Source organism: Phacochoerus africanus, chromosome 8, assembly GCF_016906955.1.
Source record: "Phacochoerus africanus isolate WHEZ1 chromosome 8, ROS_Pafr_v1, whole genome shotgun sequence".
In the NCBI taxonomy this organism is placed as follows: domain Eukaryota; kingdom Metazoa; phylum Chordata; class Mammalia; order Artiodactyla; family Suidae; genus Phacochoerus; species Phacochoerus africanus.
Window position 1 is genome coordinate 54140301 of NC_062551.1, and position 24600 is coordinate 54164900.

Sequence of the window (24600 nt, forward strand, 5' to 3'; positions counted from 1 at the left end):
CTACCACTGTTCCAGTTTAATACAGTATTAGAGATCTTGACCAATGCTGCAGGATAAGAAAAACAAAAAGCATAAGGATAGGAGGGGGAATGATAAAACCATCATTATTTACAGATAATGTGCTCATCTACCCTGAAAAACCAACAGAATAAAAAATATATACATTAGAACAAATAAGGAGTTCCCATTGTGGCTCAGTGGTAATGAACCTGACAAGTATCCATGAGGATATAGGTTTGATCCCTAGCCTCAGCCAGTGGGTTAAGGATCTGGTGTTTCCTGAGCTGCAATGTAGTTTGCAGATGTGGCTCAGATCTGGTGTAGCTGTGGCTGTGGTGTAGGCTGGCAGCTACAGCTCTGATTCAACCCCTAGCTTGGGAACTTCCATATGCCATGGGCTCGACCCCCAAAAAAAAAGACAAAAAAAAAGCAAGAACAAAGATGATAATTAACAAGGATGCCACAGTGTAAAACAAAGCTACAAACATTAATAGCATACCTCTACACCATCAATAACTAGAAAATACTTTTTAAAAAGAATATACCATTCCAATAACTATAAAAATTATCAGGAATTAGGGAGTTCCCCGTGGCACAGTGGGTTAAGGATTTGGCATTGTCACTGCAGTGGCTCAGGTGGCTCTGGTTCGATTCCTGGCCGAGGAACTTACACATGCCTCGGGCACAGCCAAAAAAGAAAAAGCAAAAAGATCCACAAAAGTATCAGGAATTTAGGAGTTATCTCACTAACAGCACATGAAATCTCCAAGGGAAAACGTGAAAATTCAAATGAAAGACCTAGATGATGATATGAATGAATGGAGAGAATATTCTATAAGTATGCCACCTGGTTTCAGCAGCCCTGAGGAAACTAATATAAGCGCCTATACGCTATGAATCAGCCAGTCTTCTCTAAGCTCCCTAGTCCAGGAGATGACATTCACCATAGCAACAAAAGCAAGGGTGGGGGCTCTAGCAGATTCATGGTGCCCCAGGATACCTACCAATAAAACCATGGAAGCCCGGGTCCCTGGAGGTCTTGGAGGGAGCTGGAGATACGTGGAGGAACCAGAGGGGGCCTGGGGGGAATACTGAAATAGGGATGTTTAGACATCGGCTTGTCTTAGTAACAAAGATTAGAATGGCTGTGCCCAGAATTGAGGTGCCTTAGGAGACTCTTTCAGGTTCAGAACTGGGCTCCCTGAACTTCCTCAACTACCTGCTCCCCATCTGGGTGCCTCTGACGGTGCCTGTGACGGAGTCACAGACGATGACATTAAATGGACAAGCCTAACAAAACAGTCTTGGGGCCAATGGAAGTTGCAATCTACTCTCACTCTCACATCTGTGGTTAGCTGTGGATTTTTTAAGATAAACTGGGGACACAGGCGGATGCAATCCACACTACCTGTCGCAGCACTGTCTTAGAGGAGAGTATTCTGGACTACAATCTCCATAATGCTTAAGGGGTAATAGCCAAAGACCAGCCCAAGACAGCCCTGAGAACTAATGAGAGATAAAGTCCATTCTCCCTTTCACATTTAAATACAGCTGTGATGATGCTAAACTACAATCCCCAAGAGGCCCAGGGGCCAGTGGCTTCGAGACCAGCCTGGAAAGACCACCCCATGGCCATATGGGAGATGTAGTCCCCCTCCCCATCACCTAGGCTCACCGTGGTTCTGGCCTCCTGACTCCAGTGCTGGGGACTCCTCGGGGGCCTTCCTCCCCCAGCCTCAGAGGAGGGTCCTCGGCGGGGAGTGGGGGGCCTGGAGAGGGTCTGGCGCTGGGGGCCCCAATCCAGGGGAGGCCGGACATCAATGCGACTCAGGGGGGTATGAGGTCTGGCAGAAGGTGCTGTGTCCCCAGAGGAGGGAGGGAGTCTACGTGCAGGAGCAGAACGGGGCCGGGGGAGGCTCAGAGGGGAGGGAGGGCGAGAGAGGGGTGTGAAGAGGCTGTGGGAAGGTGAGAATAGACAAACTGCATCAACCACAGCCGCCTCACCCCTCTACTCATCAAGCCAGCTTCAAAGAGGTGTCTCACTGTCTCTCTGGAGAACCCGCCTCTACTAGCCAGATCCTGAATAACGTCCCCCTTTGGGGCATGTCCTCCTTAGGACTTCTCCTCTACAGGCCCTGACCCCACAAGAACCCCGAAAGTCACACACCAGAGGGAAAGCATTGAGCCACTCCCCTAACCAGTCTCAGTCCCGCCCTTCTCACAGGCCACGCCCTCAACGTTTCTGTTCCTCACTGGCTCAGCCCAATATAACCGCAGCCCTATATAACCGCAGCCCTATATAACCGCAGCCCCGACTCCCGACTCGCTGGCCCAACTCACTCCGGGCTTCTTGTCCTCCGAATGCGGTGTCCAGATTGGAGATTGATGGTGGGGCTGGGAGTGACCAGGTCGGATCGCCCTCGACCTCTGGAGAGCCGAGCCACCTCCGGGGATTCCGAGCCGTGCCCCACTTCCGCTCTGATCACCTCTGGGGGACCACCTGGGCCTCCAGGCCCCTCCTCAGCCTGGGAACGTGCAGGTGACCTGGGCTGCCCACTAACGAGCGGACACAGAAAAAGACATCACTCCTTTGAACCTTACAAGAGTCCTTATTCCTATTTCACAGATAAAGACACAGGGACCTACAAAGAAAAAAAATGGGAGACGGTGCACTATAAATCGTTGTCCCCATTTTGCAGATGGGGAGACTAAGGCCCAAGTTGGAAGTGACTCGTGCAAGGGTCACAAGGTCCATCCGGGTCGCTGGGTCCAATGTCCCAGACTCTCCGTCTCCAGCCTGAAAATTGGCAGGCAGACACACACAGCCCGAGCTGTTTTTTTGATCTGACATTCTGTAGGCCTCAGTGGGTGGAGACTTCTGAGAGAACCAATTGGAGAGTGAGCAACACTGATGGACAAAATGGTGGGCGGAGCTTACAAAAGAGACTTTTTACTGATTGGAGGTGCGGGCCTGAACGGCTGGCGTCTCCTTCAGTGATTGGACATTTTAGGGGGCAGGGCCTCACAAGCGGTCCTTTCGGATGATTAGCCGGACCCAGATTGGAGGTATAGCGTCAGGGGCGTGGCCTGTACCTATACTCACCACTCGTCCCCCTCGGCACGGGAGGCGCGACCCAGTGCCCGTAGCCAGCCCCGCAGGTCCTCTAGCGTGTCAGCTGCCAGAACGTAAGTCCTCATGCCCGGGTGCTCCGCCTGTGGGAAGAGAGAGCTGGGGGACCCGGATGCCTGGGCCCTCTAAAAAGAAGGATGCCACGGACCGTGGGCAAGATTCCCTATCTCCAGTAATGGATGCTCCAGGCCTGCCCCCATTGCCTAGTACCTTAGTACCCATGCGGGATGGATGGACTCACAGTGAAGGTGAAGCGTCGCCCTCGGGGGGCTCCTGGCCCATCTGGCCTGATACTGTAGCTAGGGAGCAGGACGCTACCCAGGACGCTCTCCTCGCGGCTGTCTGCAAAAGAAGGGCTGGGGTCAGGGATCACAGGGTCCTGGAAGCCCGGAAGTTACAGGAAAGGGAGGGTGGGAGGGGGGCACTGACCCTTGTAATAGAAGAGGCAATGGCCAGAGAGGACAAACCAGCGGCGTTTCCAGAGCCGGAGTCCGGAGCTGTCCTGGGGAGAGAGAGTGGGAGTAGAGCCGGGAGGAAAAATGGAGATGGTGACACTTGGTGAACAAAGACCCAGAGAATGGAGAGGAACCGAGACACCGCATATGGAGGTTCCCAGGCTAGGGGCGGAATCGGAGCTGTAGCTGCCGGCCTACACCACAGCCACAGCAATGCCAGATCCATTCGAGCCACATCTGCGACCTACGCCACAGCTCACAGCAACACTGGATCCTTAACCAATAAGCAAGACCAGGGATCAAACCCACATCCTCATGGATACTAGTCAGATTCGTTTCGGCTGAGCCACAACAGGAACTCCCTCCTTGTTTTTTTTTTTTAACAGCTGCACCTGGGGCATATCGAAGTCCCCAGGGTAGCAGTCAAATCATAGCTGCAGGTGCCGGCCTAGGCCACAGCCACCACAAGGCTGGATCCATAGACGTATCTGCACTCTATGCTGCAGATCCAGCTTGTGGCAACGCTGGATCCTTCACTCACTGAGGGAGGCCAGTGATCCAGCCCGAATCCTCATGGACACTATGTCAGGTTCTTAACCTGCTGAGCTACAATAGGAACTCCCAGCACCACCACTTTCAAACTGTGCCCTTAAGCAAGTCCTTTCCCCACTAGGAACCTCATGTTTTCTCATCTGTCATCTGGGGATTGAGAAGTTACAGGAAGCTTGGGACAGTCACTGTACCACACGTGGCCAGGGGCTTTATACAGGAAGATGGTCCAATTATTATGGAGTCAGAGACACAGAGAGGCCAGGAAAGTGATGCTGAGCCACACTCTGAATCCTGCATCTTCCCAGCTCCTCCGCCAAAACCGATCCATCTCCAACTCTGTGCCCCTCTTTTCCTCTCCAACCCATTTGCACAGAAGCAGCATGATGTTTTTTATGTGTGTCTTTTTGTCTTCTCTAGGGCCGCTCCCATGGCGTATGGAGGTTCCCAGGCTAGGTGTCAAATCAGAGCTGTAGCCACCAGCCTACACCACAGCCATAGCAAAGCGGTATCTGAGCCACCTCTGCGACCTATACCACAGCTCATGGCAATGCCGGATCCTTAACCCACTGAGCAAGGCCAGGGATGGAACCCACAACCTCATGGTTCCTAGTCAGATTCATTAACCACTGCACCACGACAGGAACTCCAGCATGATTTTTTTTTTTAATTTTCCATCAGATCATGTGAGTCCTCTGCTCAAAACAGAGCTTACCGTCATACTTAGAATAAATCTCCAATTCCCTACACTAGTTTGCTGGCTTACAGGGAATTCAAACTTGAGTGTATATAAAAATCACTCGGAGGGATTATTAAAACACAGATTCCTGGAGTTCCCATCGTGGCGCAGTGGTTAACGAATCCGACTAGGGAGCATGAGGCTGCGGGTTCGGTCCCTGCCCTTGCTCAGTGGGTTAACGATCCGGCGTTGCCGTGAGCTGTGGTGTAGGTTGCAGATGCGGCTTGGATCCCGCGTTGCTGGGGCTCTGGGGTAGGCTGGTGGCTACAGCTCCAATTCAACCCCTAGCCTGGGAACCTCCATATGCCGCGGGGTCGGCCCAAGAAATAGCAACAAAAACAACAACAACAACAAAAAAGACAAAAAAAAACAAAACAAAACACAGATTCCTGGAGTTCCCACCGTGGGTCAGCAGAAATGAATCTGACTAGTATCCACAAGGACGCAGGTTTGATCCCTGGCCTTGCTCAGTGGGTTAAGGATCCGGCGTTGCTTTGAACGGAGGCATAGGTCAGCGAGAGGGCTAGGATTTGGTGTTGTTGTGGCTGTGGCGTAGGCCAACAGCTGCAGCTCCAATTCCACCCCTAGTCCAGGAACTTACATATGCCACAGGTTCAGCCCTAAAAAAACAAACAAACAAAAAAAAAACAAAAAACAAAAAAAAGGTGGGGAGAGGGGAATCATTGAGGATTTTCCTGGTGGCTTAGTGGGTTAAAGATCCAGCATTGTCAGCTGTTGCTCCAGTCACTGCTGTGGTATGGGTTCGATCCCTGGCCCAGGAAATTCCACATGCCTCAGACACAACCAAAGAAACAAAAAACAAAAATCATTGAATGAATGAATGAAACAATGAAACAGTGATAGGAAAAAAAAAAAAAACATACTTGGAGCCTTGGAAGGAGAGAAACGGTGGCCAGCCAGGAGCACACCCTTTCCACCACCTAGAGTGTTCGTTCCTTCCTCCTGTTCACTCTACCTGCTTGTGAAGCCAGCCTCGGATGTGCACCGGGAGGTTGGGATCCCTTCTGAGCGCATTGCCCCTCTTCCCGAAGGCGTGCACCTTGCTTACAGCCCGAGTGGGCTTCTGAGGAGAGAAGGAGAACAGAAGTGAACAGGGCCTTGGGATGGGCTGGAGGGGGGCGGTGCAGAGGGACCCAGGCAGCCTGAGACCTTCCATGAGCTGCCTTTAGAACCTGGGTCAGGGGAGTTCCCATTGAGGTACAGTGGAAATGAATCGGACTGGGACCCATGAGGTTGCGGGTTCGATCCCTGGCCTTGCTCAGGGGGTTAAGAATCTGGCATTTCCGTGAACTGTGGTGTAGGTTGAAGATGCAGCTCAGATCCTGCGTTGCTGTGGTTGCGGCGTAGGCCAGCAGCTGTATCTCCGATTTGACCCCTAGCCTGGGAATGTCCATATGCCGTGGGTGTGGCCACAAAAAAAAGCCAAAAAAAAAAAAAAGAAAGAAAGAAACCGGGTCAGGGAGGCTGCTGTGTTTGGGGTGCAGAATTGCATGTACATCATGCAGAGTTGAAAGATCCTTTTCATGGGTGGCGGCGTTTGGAGGCAAGACAGAGGCTACTGGCCAACAGGGAAGGAATTTGGGAATCAAAGGTCCACTGCCAAGGAGAAGATGCCCTTGGCCGCCAGAGCCAAAGTTGTAGCAGAACCTTTGGGATTGGAATTGGCAATGTTGCCTGGAAGGGAGAATCTACGCTGAGTCCCTAGTGATGGATCAACTGGAATCAAAGGACACGTCAGTGCCAGAGATGACATCCCTTAATGACCAGGTCCAGTGGGGGGAGGAAAGCCCCAAATCCCTCCTGCCCAAAAGACAGCCCCCCTCCTCCTGTCCACACCGACGTCTCAGGCATCCAGAGCCAGATTTTCACAGGATGCCCTTCCTTGGGGATAGTGCTGCCCAAGGTCAGAATCAAATCTATGGATTCTGAACTTGGGAAGCCAGAAATGAGTGACCGGAATAATAGCTGGAGGACAGTAAAATGAATGTCATCACTGAACTCTGGTATGTGTGTGTGTCTGTGTGTGTGTGACAATTTGGGACACAAGTATCTCGGGCCTCATGGGGCTCTATGCTCAGAGAAGGGGCTTTCCTTGCTGGATTTCAGAACTGGGTAGGTTGGGTGGCTAGAAATAGGACACGAATTTCTCAGTCCTAAGCAAGAGTGCTTCTGAGTTCTTGGCGGGGGAAGGGGGGTGGTTCATGGCTAAGGAGTGGCCTTATCTTAGCAACCAGAGTCAAGTGGGGTTGTTACACTGGCTTCAAATTAGGAAAATCCGAGGGGTGGGTGGGGACGACTGGGAGTGTCCCGGAATTCCTGGCTGCAGCGGGTGGGCAATTTGGTCCTTGCTCTATCTGGCAGACCCTGTTGCTAAAGATCCTTGCGCTTGACAACCAGAGTCCCTAGGGTGGCACCAAAACCAGCGCTTGGACAGAGCAGGTTGGGGCGACCCAGAGCCGCCCCCACTCCCCCCACCCTGCCCCATTCCTCCCCAGCCCCACCAAGAAGCTCAAACCTTGGTGCTCAGGCTGCCGAACGAGGAGATGGTAGAGGCGCTGCTGGCCAGGCTGAGGCTGCTCCGAGGTCTGCCCTCCTCCATCAGGGGCTGGGGACAGAAAGAAAGGGGCTGTGTGCGCCACTCTGCAGATGACCTGGCTGGGGACAGAGACAGGGTCAGGGGCTTGCAGGTCGGAGGAGGCTGAGGAGAAAGAGCCTGTTGTTTGGGGCCTGGGGGGCTGGGGGAGGCCCTGGCCTGGAGACCACATACCAACAGTGATGCCAAGAGAGGTGGGCGGCGCTGGCAGCTGTGGGGAGGGGGGCAGCTGTCTACAGCCCGAGACAGAGAATAGGGGCCCCTTTATTCATGCCCCCTGCACTCTGGCCAGGAATTTGACCCTCTCTGTGTTGCTCAAGACCCCCCCCCATCCCCTGCCTCTTTCCGGGTGCCCCCAGCTACCTGTCTCCTGCACCCCCAAAGGCACACCCAGAACAACCCTGCCAAGGCTCTGGGCACCCAGAATGCACAGCCTGGCAGCCCCTCCCAGCCCAGCCAGGGCACTTACCAGCTCTGGGGTCCCAAGGCCAGAGGGCACAAGAGGGCAGTGTGGGTGCAGGGACACCCCCAGCCACAGTCCCCCTCCTCTGCCTCTTAGGGGCTGCCTCTCACAGCCCTCCTTGCTCACCTGCTCATTCCCACCCTGTCCGTCTCTTTGTCTCTGCCTCGCCCTCTCCCTTCCTTCTATCCCGTCTCTCTCTCTCCAATCTCCCCTCCTGTCTCTCTCGCTGTCTCTAACCTCTGTCTCTTTCCGTCTCTCCCTTACACGCTCTCTCGTCCGCAGCTCCCCCACCCCCTATATCACTTTCTGTCCCAGTCTTTCTGTTTCTGTCCAAATCCTTCTCCTGGGCTCACAATCTCTTTAAGTCTCCCTTCTGTTCCCTCCTTCTCGCCCTCTCTCTCTCTGGCCCTCCACGTCTGCTGTTTCCTTCTCTCCCGGACGCTCCTTCTCACTGTCTCTCTTCCTCTGCTCTCCCAGTTTCTCTTTCCCCTCTGCTGGTCTTTCCTTCCCCCTGCCAGCCGCCCACGCTGCTGTCCCGGCTCCCAATCCCTGCTGACCCCGCCCCTCTTGGCCTCCCCACCACAGTCTGACCTCTGGTTCAGCTGCCCTCACAGCTGAAGGGAGGGGCTGGGGGCTGGGGGCCACCCTCCCACCCTCCACCCCACCCACCCACCCACACGCTCTTAGGTCCCTGCTGGACGGGGTCCCATCAAGGCTGAAGCTGGGATTCCTACATGTTTGGAGAAGAGGAGCTGGGCCTGGACTCCAGGACCTGAGGGGGCAGGTTGTGATCCAAAGCCTGGGTGATTGGCACCTTGGGAATGGAAGGGTGGGGTAGGGGCTCAGACTACTGGGTACCTGACAAAGTGTGAGCCAGGAGTCAGGACTTGAGAATGGAGCTGGGGTCTGGAGGTGTGGCTTGCAGTGGATGGGTCCAAGTCCTCCAGAGAAGAGAGGGCAGCTCCCAGATTGCTGGGTTCTGGCAAGAGGAGGGTCAAGTGGACAGTGGCAATCTCCACCTCAGATCCAGGTGAGAACTCTGGTCTAGACTGAGGATGATGCCCTCTCAGGAGGGAGGCCTGGGTCCTGGGCATATTTTGAGGTACAGGATTGCAGACCAGGTTGGTGGTGGGGTGCCAGGGACTGAAACCATGTCCCTAGGCCTGGAATTTGGGGCAAAAGACCGCCCCCCCCCACTCCCTTGATATTGGTGATACCCAGCTAGAATTTCAATTTGTGTAAGCGGAGGTTCTGTATAAATTTGAAGTAGGTGGAGCCTAGGAGTGGCGCCTTGTGCCTGAGACAGGCATGGGATCTGAGGTTTTGGTCCAGTATTTCTCACCGCGTATTTGTTGAGCACCTACTATGTGTCACACAGGCAGTGAGCAAAGAAAAGCGCCTGCCTTCAGGGCCCTTACACATTCTCTTTCTCTTTTGCAATGAATATAGACTCCGCTGTGCCCACCTTGGGCAAGTGATTTCATGCCCAAGACTCAGTTTCCCCATCTGTGAAATGGAAACAATGATACCTTCCCACACCGGATAGGAAGCCAACTGGACTGGAGGGTGGGAGACTCTAGCCTGGGGCCGGCTGGCTAAATTGGGGGCGGGGAGTAACGGCGTTTGCCTGGAACAGAGGTTGAGCTCGCGCGCTCAAAACTTAACCAGTTCATGCGTTTGATTGGCAGCTCGCTTGCTTCGGGGCGTGGCCACGCTCAGAAATACCGCCGTGACATCATAAAGTCCGGAATCTCCGCGAGAAGTCCAACCTTGTTTTCCGTTTCGTCCGTCATGATTACGATTCGAAACCCCGCCTCCTCCCCTGACGTCACCACGTCCGGCTGCGTTTGTGTATAAAAGCGCTGGGGGCCGCGTCAACCCTTATGTCCTAAGTGGCTAGCCGGTGTGTTTGTATTTGTTTCTCCGTGCGACCTTGCGCCCATTCGTCGTGACAACGCTTGCAGCAGCCGGTGACAACTTGAGTCCCCGAGCCCGACGCCGGAGGGCGAAATGAACGCTCTGGACTCCCGAGCTGTCCGGACCTGCGATCGCTTGTGGCAGCCCCAGCCGACGCTCCTGCCCCCAGGGTGACGCGCAATCCCGAGCTGGTGAGTTGAGGGGGTCGGAACATCTAGGTTCCTAGGGGTTTGGGGGCGAAGGACTAGAATCCTGGTCAATAACGAGGAGGGAGCTCGAACTTCTGAGTTCCGAGATAGGGGTGTTCGGGGCTCGGACTCCTGTGTCCTAAGGACTCCTGGGAACCTGAACTCCTTTTTCTGGAGAGGTGGGACGAGGCCGGACCCGAGGGCTCGGACTTAGGAAGGAGGAGGAATTGGGAGCTTAGAGTCCTGAGCCGGACAGAGGAAGAGTCTGGGAGCCAGAAGGCACCATCTAGGGATCGGAAGTTTTATGTCTTGGAAGGAGGAGAATGGTGGGCGCCTAATTTTTCAATCCTCAGGAGGATGAGAGAGGCAAGGGACAAGGACTTTGTCCCCAGAGGAAGCAAGCAGAGGACCTGGGTTCTTGCTTCCTGGGACTAGAATTTAATGGGTCAGAGAGGAAATGGGGCTGGGAGCCCTTTGGGCTAAGGAAGGAATGAGTGATGATCCAGACTCCTGAGTGTTGAGAGAGGCTGGGAAACTAGGGACAGAGATGGGTGTGGCTGGGATGAGAAAGGAATGTGGGGCGGGGCCTCTCTGGTTGCTGTTTGTGTTACTATTCGTGTTACTATTTGTGTTGCTATGACTCAAGGTCACTCTCTGATGCTATCCCCTCAATGGCCTCTAAACTCGTTTCCTTTTTTTTCTCCCTTTTCCCCAGCAGACAAAGATGGCCCCAGGCCAAGTGCCCCACCAGCCTGCCCCCTGGAGGGCTACCCACTCCTTTCTCCTGTCCCCGCTGATGGGCCTTCTCAGCCGGGCCTGGAGCCACCTGAGGGGCCCAGGCCCTCCAGAGCCCTGGCTAGTGGAGGCAGTAACCAGGGCAGACGCGGGAGAACCTGGCCTGGAAGGAGACACAAAGGCTTCTCTGGCCACCCAGCCACAAGAAGAGCCTGGAGAGAGGAGAGCAACTGAGGAGGATGAAGAAGCATCCTGGGGGAGCTACCCTGACCTGGAAGCCAAGTGTTTGCTTTTGGAAACCTGGGGACTTTCAGATGATGAGCGTGGTGGGGAAGCAGCAACCCGCGTCCCTAGAGAGCCCGGAAGTGAATTTATGGATGGCCTTCCTGCTCCCCTGTCCCCCAGCCTTCTGATGAGAGTCCAGCAGGACGTTCCTAGGGAGGAAGAATCTCAGGAAGAAGCAGTTACTGAAGATAAACACGTAATCACCTTCACTTTTCCTCTGTCACACTGGGAGGGTCGTCCAGGTGTGGCGGTGGAGGAGGAGGAGGAGGCTGGAGAAGCTGTAAATAAAGAAGCTCCTAGAACATCTACCTCCCCCTCAGCTCCAGGACCCCAGCCCTGCTCCTGGGTGTGCTGCGCAGTGGAAGGAGCCACAGAGGAAGAAAGAACAGAGAACAAAGCAGCCACGAAGCCCTCCACCTGCCCCTCATCCCTCGGTTCCCACCCCGGGGCCTGGGAGTGTTGTTCAGGGGAGGAGCCTGAGGAGGAGGAGGACAGAAAGGTGGAGAAACAAGAGGCTGGCCCAGAGCCCCACTCCGCAATTCTAGCCCACAGCTCCCTGCTCGGGACCCGGCAGCATCAGTCCAGGGAGATCTCAGAGGAGAAAGATGAAGAGAAGGATGAGGACGGGGATCTGGGGGCAGCCGAGGGCCCCTCTTCCAGCCCACTCACAAGTGCCTTCCTGAGGGCCTGGGTGTACAGACCCGGAGAGGACACAGAGGAGGAGGAGGAGGAAGACGGGGACAGTGACGAGGGAGCAGCTGAGGAGGAAGGAGAAGCTGAGGAGGAAAGAGAAGCTGAGGGTCCCTCTTCCAGCCCGCACCCAAGTGCCTTCTTCAGAGCCTGGGTGTATCGACCCAGTGAGGACACAGAGGAGGAGGACGAGGAGGAGGACAGGGACAGTGATGCAGGAGCAGCTGAGGAGGAAGGAGAAGCTGGTCCTCCTTCCGTCCCACCTACAAGTGCCTTCCTGAGGGCCTGGGTGTATCGACCCGGAGAGGACACGGAGGAGGAGGACGACGACGAGGAGGAAGAGGATGGGGAATCAGAAGCAGCTGACTGGGGACCAAGTCCCTCCCTTCAGGCCCAGCGTGCCCTCCGCCGGGACCAGATGTATCAGCCTGGGAAGGGAACAGAGGGCGGGGAAGCTGCGGAAGAGCGGGAAGAAGCTGAGCCCTGTCCCTTCCGAGTGGCCATCTATTTACCTGGAGAGAAGACACCACCCCCCTGGGCTCCTTCTCGGCTGCCCCTCCGCCTGCAGCGGAGGCTCAAACCCACAGAAACCCCCACCAGCCCTGCCAGGCATCAGGACCCAGAGCCTCCCCGAAAGACCAGAAAGGTGGGTGCCGAGGGCTCAGATTCTTGAGCATCAGGGAAGAGGGCTGGGAGCTGGAACTCCTGGGTCCCCCCGTGTTGCAGAGGGTTGCGCATGAGCTCCGCAGGGAGGCATGTCCCCTGTAATGCAATCCTTTGCAAGAGGCTGGGCCCCAGTGGGGAGGAAGGAGCAGTCTCGCTGATGTCAACCCCAGAGAACCACCTCCCGCTTCAGATGAGTCACAGAGAATCCGGTGACAGGCGGGTGACTAGCCTGATAACAAGCGCTGTGGTGCAATTAATTGTTTGCTTCTCTCTCTCTCCCTCCCTCCCTCCCCGCCTGCACCTGCGGCCCTTCGGATCTTGGGTCTGGATCGCTGTGTCTCCCCATGTCGGTGCCGGTCCATCTCCAGGTGCGCTTCTCTGAGAAGGTCTCCGTCCATCTCCTGGCGGTCTGGGCCGGACCCGCCCAGGCTGCCCGAAGAGGCCCCTGGGAGCAGTTTGCCCGGGATCGGAGCCGCTTCGCCCGACGCATCGCCCAGGCCGAAGAGGTCCTGGGCCCCTACCTCACCCCTGCTGCCCGGGCTCGGGCCTGGGCACGCCTCGGGAACCCCTCCACTTCTCTGGGCACCCTAGCTGCCCCTACCCAGACCTTACCAACGTCCCCCATCCTGGCCACACCCTTGAGCCATGATGTGGCCTCCGCCTCCCGTCCCTGGGTGTCTCCTGGCCTGGACCTCAGTGGGAGGCGTGGCTGAGATGAAGTAGTTTCCCTGTTATTAACTATTTATTTGGTTTGTTTTTTTTAAAACTATTTTCGTGTGTGAATTGATGTAAGGAATAAAGCTTTTTGTAGTGAGTGCTTCTCCGTGCGTGTCTGAACTATCTAGCAGCCACTGCTCCTGGGTCCCCAAGACAATTAGGGGGAACAGCGTCAAGACAAGTGCCTCAATAGAAGATAAACTACATTTCCCATCATCTCTTGACTTTGCCTCTTCCCATCCTGAGGCTGCTTTTAAACCAAGTGGTGGGTTTTGTTATTTTTCTTCAGCTTCTGCCCAAATTTTATTTATTTTGGTCTTTTGTCTTTTTTAGGGCCCCACCCGCAGCATATGGAGGTTCCCAGGCTAGCGGTCGCATCAGAGCTGCAGCTGCCGGCCTGCAACGCAGGATCTGTGACCTACACCACAGCTCAAGGCAACACCAATTCCTTAACCCACTGAGCGAGGCCAGGGACCCATCCCGCCTCCTTATCGATACCAGTCGGGTTCATTAACCACCGAGTCATGACGGGAACTCCACCAAATTTTATTAAACTTAGGACAGGTATCACACCAAAGGGGCTGGGAGTTGGATTCACTAATCCCTAAAAAACGGTAAGCTCCAGTTTTCTGTGTGTCCCTGGAAAACAAAGACTCAACCTCCACTGGCAGGTGCAGAGTTCCTCAAGGCTTTCAGCTGCCTGATTTCACAGTTATAATTCCTGTGTCCACAGACTTATCCATAAAATGCAGCCAACAATTGCTCACACCTTATGAGAGTAAGGCCCCAAAGAAGTCATAAAACTTCACCTTTCCAGCTTGGAACCCTTCTCAGCAGTTTATTTATTTATTTATTTATTTAGTCTTTTTTGCCTTTTCGAGGGCCGCTTCCACGGCACATGGAGGTTCCCAGGCTAGGGGTCTAATCTGAGTTGTAGCTACCGGGCTACACCAGAGCCACAGCGATGCGGGATCCGAGCCGCGTCTGCCACCTACACCACAGCTCACGGCAACGCCGGATCCTTAACCCAATGAGCAAGGCCAGGGATCGAACCCGCAACCTCATGGTTCCTAGTTGGATTCGTTAACCACTGAGCCACGCGGGAACTCCCTCAGCAATTTAAATAAAAGGGGAGTTCCCATTGTGGTGCATTGGAAATGAACCCAACTAGTAACCATGAGCGGGTTGGATCCCGGGCCTCCCCCAGTGGGTTAAAGATCTGGCCTTGCCGTGAGCTGTGGTATAGGTCACAGACACGGCTCGGATCCCGAGTTGCTGTGGCTGTGGTGTAGGCCAGCAGCTGTAGCTCCAATTCGATCCCTAGCCTGGGATTCTCCATATGCCTCAGCTGCAGCCCTAAAAAGCAAAAGCAAAAAGAGTGGCCCCCATCTTATCCAGCTTCATTCCCTGCCCGTCCCCATAGGTTCTCCTGGCTCCTGCTAAGCTATCCTTTCATTCCCAACAAACCAAGCCCCCTTCCACCTTAAGACCTTGGTATGAGCTGTGGCCACTGCATGATGTTCCCATTCCTGAGCCCTCTGGCTCAGCCAGGTCCCTAGGATTTCTCAGATGTAGTATGGTGATATTTTTTCAGACATGCCTTGCTCCGACCCAGCCGGCCAGTTTGTGCCTCCATGTGCCTTCCTACTTCACCGCCGATGAGCATTTTGATTTTTTGTTAAGACCTACCCCCACAATCAGACTGTGAATTCCAAAGAGCGAGTGCTGCTGAAAAGCCTAGGATGGGGTACCCAGGCAGCATCTACATAGGTGTTGGGTGATAGAAAACTGGTGCAAAAGAAGCCACGCTGGGGCCCTTTCTCCAAATGAGAAGGCACAGAAGCCGATGAGAGGATTTCATTGAATTTACCCACATGCCAGCTTCCAATCCAAACTGGACAAGCAGATGGCGAAGGCTTGGAGTGGGCAGAGTGGGAAGCGGAAGTCCATGGTGAACATGTCTGGGGCAATGCGGCCGAACTGGAGCACCAGGTAGTCCGCTGAGGAGGAAGTCAGAAATGAAACCTAAGGGGTCTGGTTTCTCTGCGGCGTGCCTGAGCCGCGAGAACTACGACCCCCGAAAAGCTGTGCAGCGCCTTTTCTAGCCAGTAATCCCTCTGAGTCCCGTGTGAACTACACTTCCCAAGAGGCTTTGCAATAGCGTGGAATTCGCCCCGCCGAGGAAAAACGCTCAAGTGCTCATGGGAGAAGTAGTTCTCTCCGCTAACGCTCCCTTGCCCAGGTAAACCAGTTCCTAGGAGCTCACGGTCATCCCGATGCACGATCTGGAAGTTCTTAACCGAGGCCCGAGTGACGCGACCGTGAAAATTGAGCACGTAGACGCCGCTCTCGTCGCTCCACAATGGAGCTTTATTTTGCATCAGGACCAGCCCTTGGGTGGCACCCCGTTGGAGCCGACTCAGTAGCGACTCCTGTTCCTAGAGGGTAAAGTAGCGAGTGTGGTTAATCAACCACCAACCGACTTTTTTTCTCCAAACCCAGAATGTTGAGGCCCTAGGATCTCCTTCCTGAGACACACAAGTTTGACAAAGTCCTGGTTTCACATGGGACTTTACGCAACGCATCGAACCCCATCCCCCCTCGTCTCCCGCCCAGGATCCATGGCTCATCCCCACTGACCCACTCACATTTTGTGGCTGAACACCGATTCTCCGGTTCTGGGCGTCGATTCCTGGGATGATCAAAGTCATTTTCCGGGGCCCTCGTAATCCCAAGAAGTTGGTCTCCTGGGGGTAGAATGCTTCTTTTGGCCTGTTTCTTTCTCCCTCCCCACCGTCCTGCTCCATTCTCCCGGACACTCACGTAACACACAGCCCCCAGCTCCTCCCTGATCCGAGCTGTCTCTGTGACAAAATTCTTCCTTTCGGGATTCACCCCATTGTCAAAGATGGTGAACTTGGTGCCCAAGGCATTAGATCTGCTCCAGGAGGGGAGTGGTCAGAATAAAAATTATTTTTCAGCACACAACTGCTTTCCCATGTCATCCTGTCAACTCTTCTAATTAATCCTCTACATAAGATTCATGTTCTGTGTGTTTCATGGATTCAGTCTCAGACCCCTCTCTCTTTGGTGAGCCCTGGTTTTTAGCCTCCTGCCTAGGCCTTTTAGGAAGAGACAAAAGAGCCCACATATCCCAGCCCTCTTCTCCCACAGGAATTAGTTGTCCCAGCCCCTTGCCCCTCAAGAAGTCAAATGTCTTGGAGTTCCCATTGTGGCTCAGTGGGTTAAGAACCCGACTAGTATCCATGAGGATGTGGGTTCGATCCCTGGCCTCAGTCACTGGGTTAAGGATCCAGCATTGCCTCGAGCTGTGGTGTAGGTTGCAGACGCAGCTTGGATCCCGAATTGCTGTGGTTGTGTGTAGGCCAGCAGCTGCAGCTCCCCTAGCCTGGAAACTTCCATATGCCACAGGTGCGGCTGTTAAAAAAAAACAAAAAACAAAGAAGAGGTCAAATGCCTTAAATGCCAGCCTCTGCTCTAAAATCTTCAGTTCTATTCCCAACCACCCTGGGGGTGCAACAAAGCTCATCAATCAATAAGAGGAAAAAGTCCTAGAGCAGATGGAACTTGTACCCTATGGCCTGCTGGGAAGTGTAGTTCAGTTGTCTCCTTCACACCCCCCCACCCCCGTACAAGTCCTCTGCCACTGCCACCTGCTTCTTACATACATCAGGACTCTGCCCACCTGACTTTGCCCACAAAGTTGTCCCCATCTCGAGATAGGTCTGTGTGGTCCAGGGAGATGAGGTAATTAGGGGTTTTGCTCCTTTTTCTCTTGCGCCCAGAGAGAAGGAAGTGCTGTGGATGTGAGAAACAGCACTTTAGATTAGAATAGATTTCTGGCATCTGGCTAGGGCTAGGGGTCCAAAGACAAGGAAACACCATGTCCCCAAGACAGAGGAAAGGCTAATGGAACAATAAGTGTCCCAAGCCTGGCTGGGAGGTGCAGTTTTCACTGAAGGAAGGTTTTTTTTGTTTTTTTGTTTTTTGCTGTTTAGGGCCGCACCTGCAGTACATGGAGGCTCCCGGGCTAGGGGGTCCAATCAGAGCTACAGCTGCCAGCCTACACCACAGCCACAGCAACGCCAGATCCTTATCCCACTGAGCGAGGCCAGGGATTGAACCCCCAACCTCACGGTTCCTAGTCGGATTTGTTTCCTCTGCACCACGACGGGAACTCCTCACTTCCCATCTTTATTTCTCCCCCTCATTCCTTCCACCATTGGGTTCAGGGGCTGGGGCTGATCCCAGGCAGGGCCTGGCTATGGAGAATAGGGAAGAGCCTCACTTGGAACATTGCAGCAAGACTTGGTAGGTGCTTCAACGGGGATACTGAGGCTGGCACTGAGTAGGGAATAACCTCTTTCTGGAAGAGGCGGGGCCCCTTGAGGAGAGAATCTCGAGAGAATGGCCACATTGAGAGGGGTCTCGTTTGGCTCTGGATGGAAAATCCACGAGGGGAGAGCCTTGGCTCCTGAGAGGTGGAGCCTGTCCCAGGATTGGGGGGGGGCTGATAGCACAGAAGGTTCGTTGAGGGGCCAATACCTCGAGAGGGTCCGTAAGGGGCGGGGTTTGGGGCCCTGAGAGGGCGTGGCCTAACGCTGAGAAAGGCGACCCTATCTCGAGAAGGGGCAGGACTTGATCTGGGGATGGGGCGGGCCTATGCCACTGAGCTCGGGAAGGAAAGGAGCCTAGGTCTGTAAAAGGCAGCGCTTGGCGTTGGAGCTGAACGGCCTTCGCTCCCTTCGCGCAACGCCTGGATTGGCGAAAATCTTGACCTCGCTCACAAAGGGGAGGGGCTTGCCCCCTGGGAGGTGGGACTTTTAGCCCAAAGATGCCAGACCCCACCTTCTGGCCGTCGGCCGCCTCCAGGTAGAGATAGTAGAAAGGGAAAAAGCCCTTGTCTACACCGCGCCTGTCGCGGCTGATGAGACACTGCACCATGCGACCGAACAGCGCTGGCCGCATCACATACGCTGCCATATCCTCGCCCAGCCGAGGGCCTGGGGCGCAGGGAGGCAAGCCGGGCGAGCTCCCCGCAGCGCCGCTGCCCTCGCCGCCCATGCCTTCTGGGGCCTCGGACACCTCCTTGTCGGCCACGCAGCATGAGTTCCTCCCTGTAGACTCCGATTCCTCTTTCTTCTCTTCCAGGTCTTCGCCCTAGCCCACGCGCCAAATTCAAGTTGAAGAAGACTGCTGAGACCTTGCCAACTAGTAATTGGCCAGCCCAGCTCAGGATCACGCCCTCTCTCAAGCCCGTTTTCTCAGCCACCTACTGATTGGCCACTACGTTCAAGGGGCCCACCCAGCCAAGCCCTCTCCACCTGCTCATTGGTCAGCACTCTCTGTGGCCACACCCATCCCACCGACCGATTGGAGAATCCCTTTGAAACCAGTGCCGCTAATACCAGTGTTCATTGGGTCTGCATAACACATAATACTACCCGGATCTACTCAACTAAGATACCAGAGTGCCCACGGGCCCTTTCGTATCACTCTTTCACCGTCTCCAAAGCTCTCTGCCTTTTGGTGGGTATATACGCCCACATCAATTCAAATCCTCTAGATTGACTTATTGGTGCACACAAGAGCTTCTGCTAGCCCAAACATAACTCCACACGCCAGTAAAAAGGGCCCTTGGAGTTCCCATTGTGGCTCAGTGGAAACAAATCCAACTAGCATCCATGAGGATACAGGTTCAACCCCTGCCCTCGCTTAGTAGGTTGGGGATCCTGTGTTGCCATGACCTGGGGTGTAGGTCACATGCATCTGGATCCCTTGCTGATGTGGCATAGGCTGGCAGCTGTAGCTCCGATTTGACCCCTAGCTTGAGAACTTCCATATGCCTCAGGTGGGGCCCTAAAAACCAAAAAAAAAAAAAACGAAAAAAATTTTAAAAGGGGGTCCTTGACTGGGCTGCAGAATTTTGGCCCTCCCTCCTCCCTAGAGTCTGAGATTAGCCCTCCTTCTCCTATATCCTTATTGGCTGTGCCACCTCCCACCTTGTCAGAGGCCAAGTCTCCATGACCCCCATCACCATCCATTCCAGAGTTTGGTCTCAGGCTGGGCACCTCGTATCCATCTCCAACATCCTGGGATTTGCTCTCATTCTCAGCACTGCCCCCTAAAGGGTGAAAGAAACCCTAAGAAGTCTGAACTCAGCATGGCTGGGTCGCAAGAGCTAGGGACAAGGTCACCAGTTCTAGCTGAAGAAGGCCAGAACTCCTGGCCTTCTGACCTCTATTTCTCATCAACTTCACTGGCCAGTTCCTACCCCTCCCCTCTCCCTTCCCCTCTACACAAGCTGAGAAGTCTCTGACTGCCCTGAATCTAAAGATAGGGAGGGGTCAGAATTCTCCCTTCCTCTGGTCCCAGAGAGAGCATCTAAAAGACTAAGAAACTAATGTTGGAGGGGGAGTGGAGTTTAAGGTGATATCCCAGAATATCATGCCACTACAATGGAATGTTACTAAGAAATAAAAAGGAATGGGGCACTCATAAGGCTACGACATAAACTTTGAAAACATGCTAAGCAGCAGAAGCAGCCAATCACAAAAGACCATATACTGTATAATCCTTTCTTTCTTTCTTTTTGGCTATGCCCATGGCATGTGGGAGTTCCCAGGCCAGGGATCCATTCCTTGCACAGCAATGACCTGTGCCATAACAGCAGACTACGCTGGATCCTTAAACTCCTGAGCTCCCAGGGAACTCCTATATACTGTATTACCCTATATATAAAATGACCAGAATAGGCAAATTTAAAGAGACAGAAAAAAAGATTAGTGGTTACTTAGATCTGGGAGAAATGGGGGGGAGGTGCTGATAAAAGATACAGGGTTGGAGTTCTTGATGTGGCCCAATGAGATCTGCACATCTCTGCAGCACCAGGATGCAGGTTAGATTCCTGGCTCAGCACGGTGGGTTAAATGATCCAGTGTTCCTGCAGCTGTGGTGATCAGTTCCCAGGGCCAGAGAACTCCATATGCAATGGGGCAACCAAAAAAGAAAAAAAAAAAGGTACAGGATTTTCTTTTGTGGGTTATGATAATTCATTCTAAAATTGATTGTGGTGGGAGTTCCTGTGGTGGTGCAGTGGAAATGAATCCAACTAAGAACCATGTGGTTTCGGGTTCGATCCCTGGCCTTGCTCAGTGGGTTAAGGATCCAGTGTTGCCGTGTGCTGTGATGTAGATCGCAGATGCAGCTCAGATCCTGCGTTGCTGTGGCTGTGGTGTAGGCTGGCGGCTACAGCTCTGATTAGACCCCTAGCCTGGGAGCCTCCATATGCCATTCGTGCGGCCCTGAAAAGACAAAAAGCAATAATAATAATTGATTGTGGTAATGTTGCATATCTCAGTAAATATAATAAAAAAAACTTTATTATTTTTGTTTTGTTTTTTAGGGCTGCACCTGCAGCATATGAAAGTTTCCAGACTAGGGGTTGAATCAGAGCTAGAGCTTCTGGCCCACACCACAGCCACAGCAATGCAGGATCCAAGCAGCAGCATCTGTGACCTACACCACAGCTCACGGCAACACAGGATCCGTATAGGTTACGGATTGAACACATGTCTTCATGGATACTAGTCAGATTCGTTTCCACTGAGCCACAACGGGAACTCTGAGCTACAAACTTTTTTTTTTTTGTCTTTTTGCCATTTCTTGGACCGCTCACACGGCACATGGAGCTTCCCAGGCTAGGGGTCGAATTGGAGCTGTAGCCACTGGCCTATGCCAGAGCTACAGCAACGCGGGATCCGAGCCGCGGCTGCAACCTACACCGCAGCTCACTGCAACGCTGGATCATTAACCCACTGAGCAAGGGCAGGGACCGAACCCACAACCTCATGGTTCCTAGTTGGATTCGTTAACCACTGAGCCACGCGGGAACTCCATGAGCTACAAACTTTAAATGACTGAATTGTATAGTATATGAAACACATCTCAACAAAGCTGTTACAAAAAGGGGAAGGATTTCCCACATGGACCCGGAAGCCAGGTTTTACCCAATGTCACCAAAATTACCAGGATGTTGGCGGGCTGCCCAGCCTCTGCGACGAGTCCCTGGAAGCTCTTCATAAGGAGGTGGCAAGGCAGGAACATCCTCCATGGAGACTTCCTCCAACTCCAGATCAGAAACATCTGGTAGTCAGAACAGGGAGGGGGACCAGAGATAGGGACTTTTGAATACTGGGAGCGGAAAGGGCTGGAGATTCAGATTCCCGGGTTTGGAGAAGAAAGTTTAGGACTTGGACGCTTGGTGTGAGGGATAGGAGGGCCTGAGGGGGTCCTTTGGAGAGCCAGGACTGAGGTTTCAGATTCCTGGGTTTTAGTGGGAGTGGAGTTCTAGGGTACAGGCGGCCCAAGGACTTGAGAGTACCTGCTTCTGTTGACGACGACAGGGGGCCACACTCGCCACTGCCATCTCCACCGCAGCTCACAGTACCCAGGACACTGTGGGCACCAGGGTGCAGATGCGCCTCTGGCACGTTCTCCCGAAGGAAAGGGTTCCCAGGGCCTGGGAGAAGGTGCGGCAAAGCCCATTAACACGATGTACAAGCTCCAGTCCTCTGAGATCTGCCTCCTCATTGGGCTCCCGGACATCACCCGTGACTGACTGACAACCCGAACCCCCGAGAACCACTCAGAACCCTAACTCGGTCTCAAGGCTCAAATAAGCACAGCCCTACCGCTAAATTGTCGCGGATTCCATGTGTAAACAATCCCACGCCGGCCTCACTCTGTCCTGTACCCCGACTCTAAAGTACCCACGTCCGACCTCAGGGTTTGCCAACTTCCGCCCTCAGGCTCTTCCCAACTGCTTCCCAGGGTTTTTCCAGGTCCCGCCCCCAGCTCTGCCAGACCCCGCCCCAAGACTCCTTAGGCCCCGCCCCTACGCTCTCCAAAAGGTTCCCGGTTCCAGGCTCCACCCCAGAGCTCTAACAGGCCAATCACAGGATTGTTTCAGGCCCCACCCTCCGGATGCACCGGACCCTAACACCAGCACTCTCCCCGGCCCCGCCCCCAAACTCTCGAGGAACGGAACGCATTAGATATCCTAGCCCAGGAAAACGTCACCCCTGGGCCCCCACAGGCCCTGCGCACTGGCCCTCCTAGGCTCCGCCCAAAGGTTCCGTCAGGCCCCGCCCCTGCGCTCGACCAAGTCCTCGCCCCAGGGCGCCACCAGGCCCCTCCCCACTAAGCCTTCTGGGCCCCGCCCCCACACTGACACAGACCCCTCCCTCCCAGGCCTAGGCTCCTCGGAGGCCCTGGGAACCTTTCCTCACCTCTGCGGCCTAGGCGGCGCTCCTCCCGCCGCCACGGTCGCCGGGGCCGCAGGGCAGCATCAGGATTGGCCTGAACCATGACGGGCTCTAGGCGCTTCCGTCGCTGCTTCTTCTCAAACAGCCACCACTGCTGGAGCGGGAAAAGGGTACATGGGGGCCAGGAACCCGACCGGAAGACAGGGGTGAAGGGGGCCTGGGGCAACGGGAGGCCTGCATGGGTGGGAAAGTTCCAGAAGTCCAGGCCCTCAAACTCTCAGTAACTTCTTTCTAGATCCAGGAGGACTGGCATCCAGTCCCCTCCTCCCCCAGGAGTCCTGCTCTCCAGAATCCTTGTTCTTTAGAAATGTTGGAGTCTCATCACCAAGGTTTGCCTCTTTAAGATCCCAAATTCCTGTTTCTCATTTCCACTTGCAAAACTTGAGGCTCTGAGAAAACCAACAAGGACCAGGAGTTCCAGAGCAAGTCCTGGGGATGGAGCTCCTGGGGGTGTAACGGAGGTTGGAAGAGTGAGGGTGGCAGGATTCCTCAGTACCGTACCTGCTGTTCCAGCTTCTGCAGCCTCAGGGCAGCAAGCTCATCACCCAGGGCCCTGAGAGAGGTGCAGGCTTATGGTGATGGCAAGCAGGGCACCTCAGTTTCCCAAGAGCCCCTCCCATCCTTCCCCCCTGCCCAGCCTAAGATTCTGAACACTTGTGAGGTCACAGAAGAGGCAGAACCTGAGCCTGCTGCACCAGGCTTTTTTTTTTTTTTTTTTTTTTTCCAGGGCCACACCCGCAGCATATGGAGGTTCCCAGACTAGGGGTTGAATCAGCATCCTCATGAATACTATTCAGATTCCTTTCCACTGAGCCACAACGGCCCCCACCAGTTCTGAAGCTCTTTCTTGAAGCACTGGCCTGTCTAGAATCCAGGACTCAGACATCCCAGGCCCCTCCTGTCTCTGGGCTCCAAGCCCCCCCACTTCCTCTCTCTGACCCAGGAGGCTTCATCTGTAGCTCCCTCCCTTTAGGTAGGACCCAGAAGTCCAGGCCCCTAGCTCCTTCCTGCAAGGCTGATGAAGAGCTGAGTGGGTGTGGGCATGCTCAAACTCTGAGTTCCCTCTTGCACCCCCATCTCCACCCCTGTCCATTCCATTTTCCCACTTACTTTCTCTTCCATGTACTATTCTCCTGAGACATTCTGGAGAAGCAAAACAAGCAGTCAGACCCAACATCCCAACTCTGTCTTCCAACACCTGATCTTAAATTTTAAATTTTCTCCTGGACCCAGGTAGCCACAAGTCCAGCACCAACATTTGTTAGGGACCCGGCAGCCTGATTCCAGCTGTCATCACTATCAGCAACCCAGGATTCCAGTTTTCTCTTCCCCAAATAACTCTCTCCTATACCCGGGCATGGGAACTCAGGACTCTTTGGCTCGAAACACCCCACCCCCAGTGACCCCAGACCCCCTGCACCCACCTGCCTGGGATCCTGGAGACTCCCTCTGTTCCTCTCCTGCCTGGTGAGGCTTTTCACTTTTGCACTTCAGCGTCTTGCCCCTCAGGCAAATTTCTGAACATACCTGACCCTGTCTTTGGGAGCCGGGGAGCTAATGGAGCTAATCTCTGGGTCTCTAGGAAGTAAGCAGGGGAAAAAAGAGGGCTCAGGAAGTGGGAGGGGGATTCCCACTGGGACCTGCCCTAATCCCTTCCCTCCTGGCTCCCCACCCTCCACTTCTAACAAAGCAATGACTCTGGGCCTTTGCTGCAACTAGGCAACACTGCGCCAGGGGTTCTGAATTGGAAACGCATGCAGGTGTTCCTTAAAGGGACCTGACAGAGGTTGTATCGCAGACCCGCTCTACGCGCCTCTCTTAGAAAAGAAACGTACAACGTGACCTCTGCCAGTTACTACCTATCTGTAACTTACAGCCAATTCTCGGGGGAAAAATAAATGAGAAAACTACAACTCCCATGAGGCAGAGGGGCCAAAATGTCCGCCAAAGTGGACTCCTTTTCGTCCCGCCCGCAGGGCGTTGTAGTTCTCTTTGAAAATCTCCGTTCTTTCGCCTAAAAAGCAGGAAATGTGACGTCAAGAGGTAGGGCTTCCGAGCCAGAAGCCTAGGCTTTCGAGAAAAGGCCAGCGACTTCCACAGGGGCG

The 24600-nt window shown here is 54.2% G+C and overlaps 3 protein-coding genes across 9 annotated transcripts in view; 1 reads left to right on the plus strand and 2 right to left on the minus strand.

Moving 5' to 3' along the window:
* Positions 1 to 8428, minus strand: part of PLEKHA4 (pleckstrin homology domain containing A4) — a 25881-nt gene extending 17453 nt beyond the window's left edge. Inside the window, exons 1-9 of one of the 5 annotated variants that reach the window (XM_047790979.1) lie at positions 7957 to 8428; positions 7410 to 7499; positions 5850 to 5957; positions 3560 to 3632; positions 3372 to 3472; positions 3104 to 3213; positions 2341 to 2556; positions 1676 to 1883; positions 1005 to 1091 (exon numbers count right to left, since the gene is read on the minus strand). In XM_047790979.1, coding sequence (XP_047646935.1) covers positions 1005 to 1091; positions 1676 to 1883; positions 2341 to 2556; positions 3104 to 3213; positions 3372 to 3472; positions 3560 to 3632; positions 5850 to 5957; positions 7410 to 7493 — 987 coding nt within the window. In that variant the 5' untranslated portion in view covers positions 7494 to 7499; positions 7957 to 8428. Of the gene's footprint in view, positions 1 to 1004; positions 1092 to 1675; positions 1956 to 2340; positions 2557 to 3103; positions 3214 to 3371; positions 3473 to 3559; positions 3633 to 5849; positions 5958 to 7409; positions 7550 to 7956 lie in introns of all 5 variants that reach the window. The other 4 variants (XM_047790978.1, XM_047790975.1, XM_047790976.1 and 1 more) reach the window with 4 other exon arrangements.
* Positions 8429 to 9819: 1391 nt separating this feature from the next.
* On the plus strand, positions 9820 to 13245 carry PPP1R15A (protein phosphatase 1 regulatory subunit 15A). 2 transcript variants are annotated; one of them, XM_047791979.1, is made up of 3 exons: positions 9820 to 10058; positions 10771 to 12411; positions 12800 to 13245. In XM_047791979.1, the coding sequence occupies exons 2-3, from the start codon at positions 10780 to 10782 to the stop codon at positions 13142 to 13144; spliced, it is 1977 nt and encodes a 658-aa protein (XP_047647935.1). In that variant the 5' UTR covers positions 9820 to 10058; positions 10771 to 10779; the 3' UTR covers positions 13145 to 13245. The 2 variants fall into 2 exon arrangements, with proteins under 2 accessions (XP_047647935.1, XP_047647934.1); XM_047791978.1 differs by having other exon boundaries at positions 9821 to 10058; positions 10774 to 12411.
* Positions 13246 to 14479: 1234 nt separating this feature from the next.
* On the minus strand, positions 14480 to 24568 carry TULP2 (TUB like protein 2). 2 transcript variants are annotated; one of them, XM_047789979.1, is made up of 13 exons: positions 23920 to 24568; positions 23606 to 23638; positions 22997 to 23048; positions 22460 to 22586; positions 21553 to 21690; positions 21198 to 21314; positions 19172 to 19293; positions 18018 to 18329; positions 16855 to 16967; positions 15972 to 16086; positions 15797 to 15895; positions 15415 to 15586; positions 14480 to 15148 (listed from the first exon to the last, which is right to left on the minus strand). In XM_047789979.1, exons 2-13 carry the CDS (start codon positions 23635 to 23637, stop codon positions 15015 to 15017), a joined length of 1533 nt encoding a protein of 510 aa, XP_047645935.1. In that variant the 5' UTR covers position 23638; positions 23920 to 24568; the 3' UTR covers positions 14480 to 15014. The 2 variants fall into 2 exon arrangements, with proteins under 2 accessions (XP_047645935.1, XP_047645934.1); XM_047789978.1 differs by lacking the exons at positions 22460 to 22586; positions 22997 to 23048; positions 23606 to 23638; positions 23920 to 24568 and adding an exon at positions 21863 to 21979 and having other exon boundaries at positions 15083 to 15586.
* Between the last annotated feature and the right edge of the window lie 32 nt (positions 24569 to 24600).

Excerpts from the sequence above, each read along its gene's own strand:
- PPP1R15A (XM_047791979.1), top strand. The coding sequence starts at position 10,780 with ATGGCCCCAGGCCAAGTGCCCCACCAGCCTGCCCCCTGGAGGGCTACC. Across the intron at positions 12,412-12,799 it reads CTCCCCGAAAGACCAGAAAG|GTGCGCTTCTCTGAGAAGGT; the intron begins GTGGGTGCCGAG and ends GTCCATCTCCAG.
- TULP2 (XM_047789979.1), bottom strand. The coding sequence starts at position 23,637 with ATGTCTCAGGAGAATAGTACATGGAAGAGAAA. Across the intron at positions 21,315-21,552 it reads GTCGTCGTCAACAGAAGCAG|ATGTTTCTGATCTGGAGTTG; the intron begins GTACTCTCAAGT and ends TCTGACTACCAG. Across the intron at positions 15,587-15,796 it reads TCGGTGTTCAGCCACAAAAT|GAACAGGAGTCGCTACTGAG; the intron begins GTGAGTGGGTCA and ends TTTACCCTCTAG.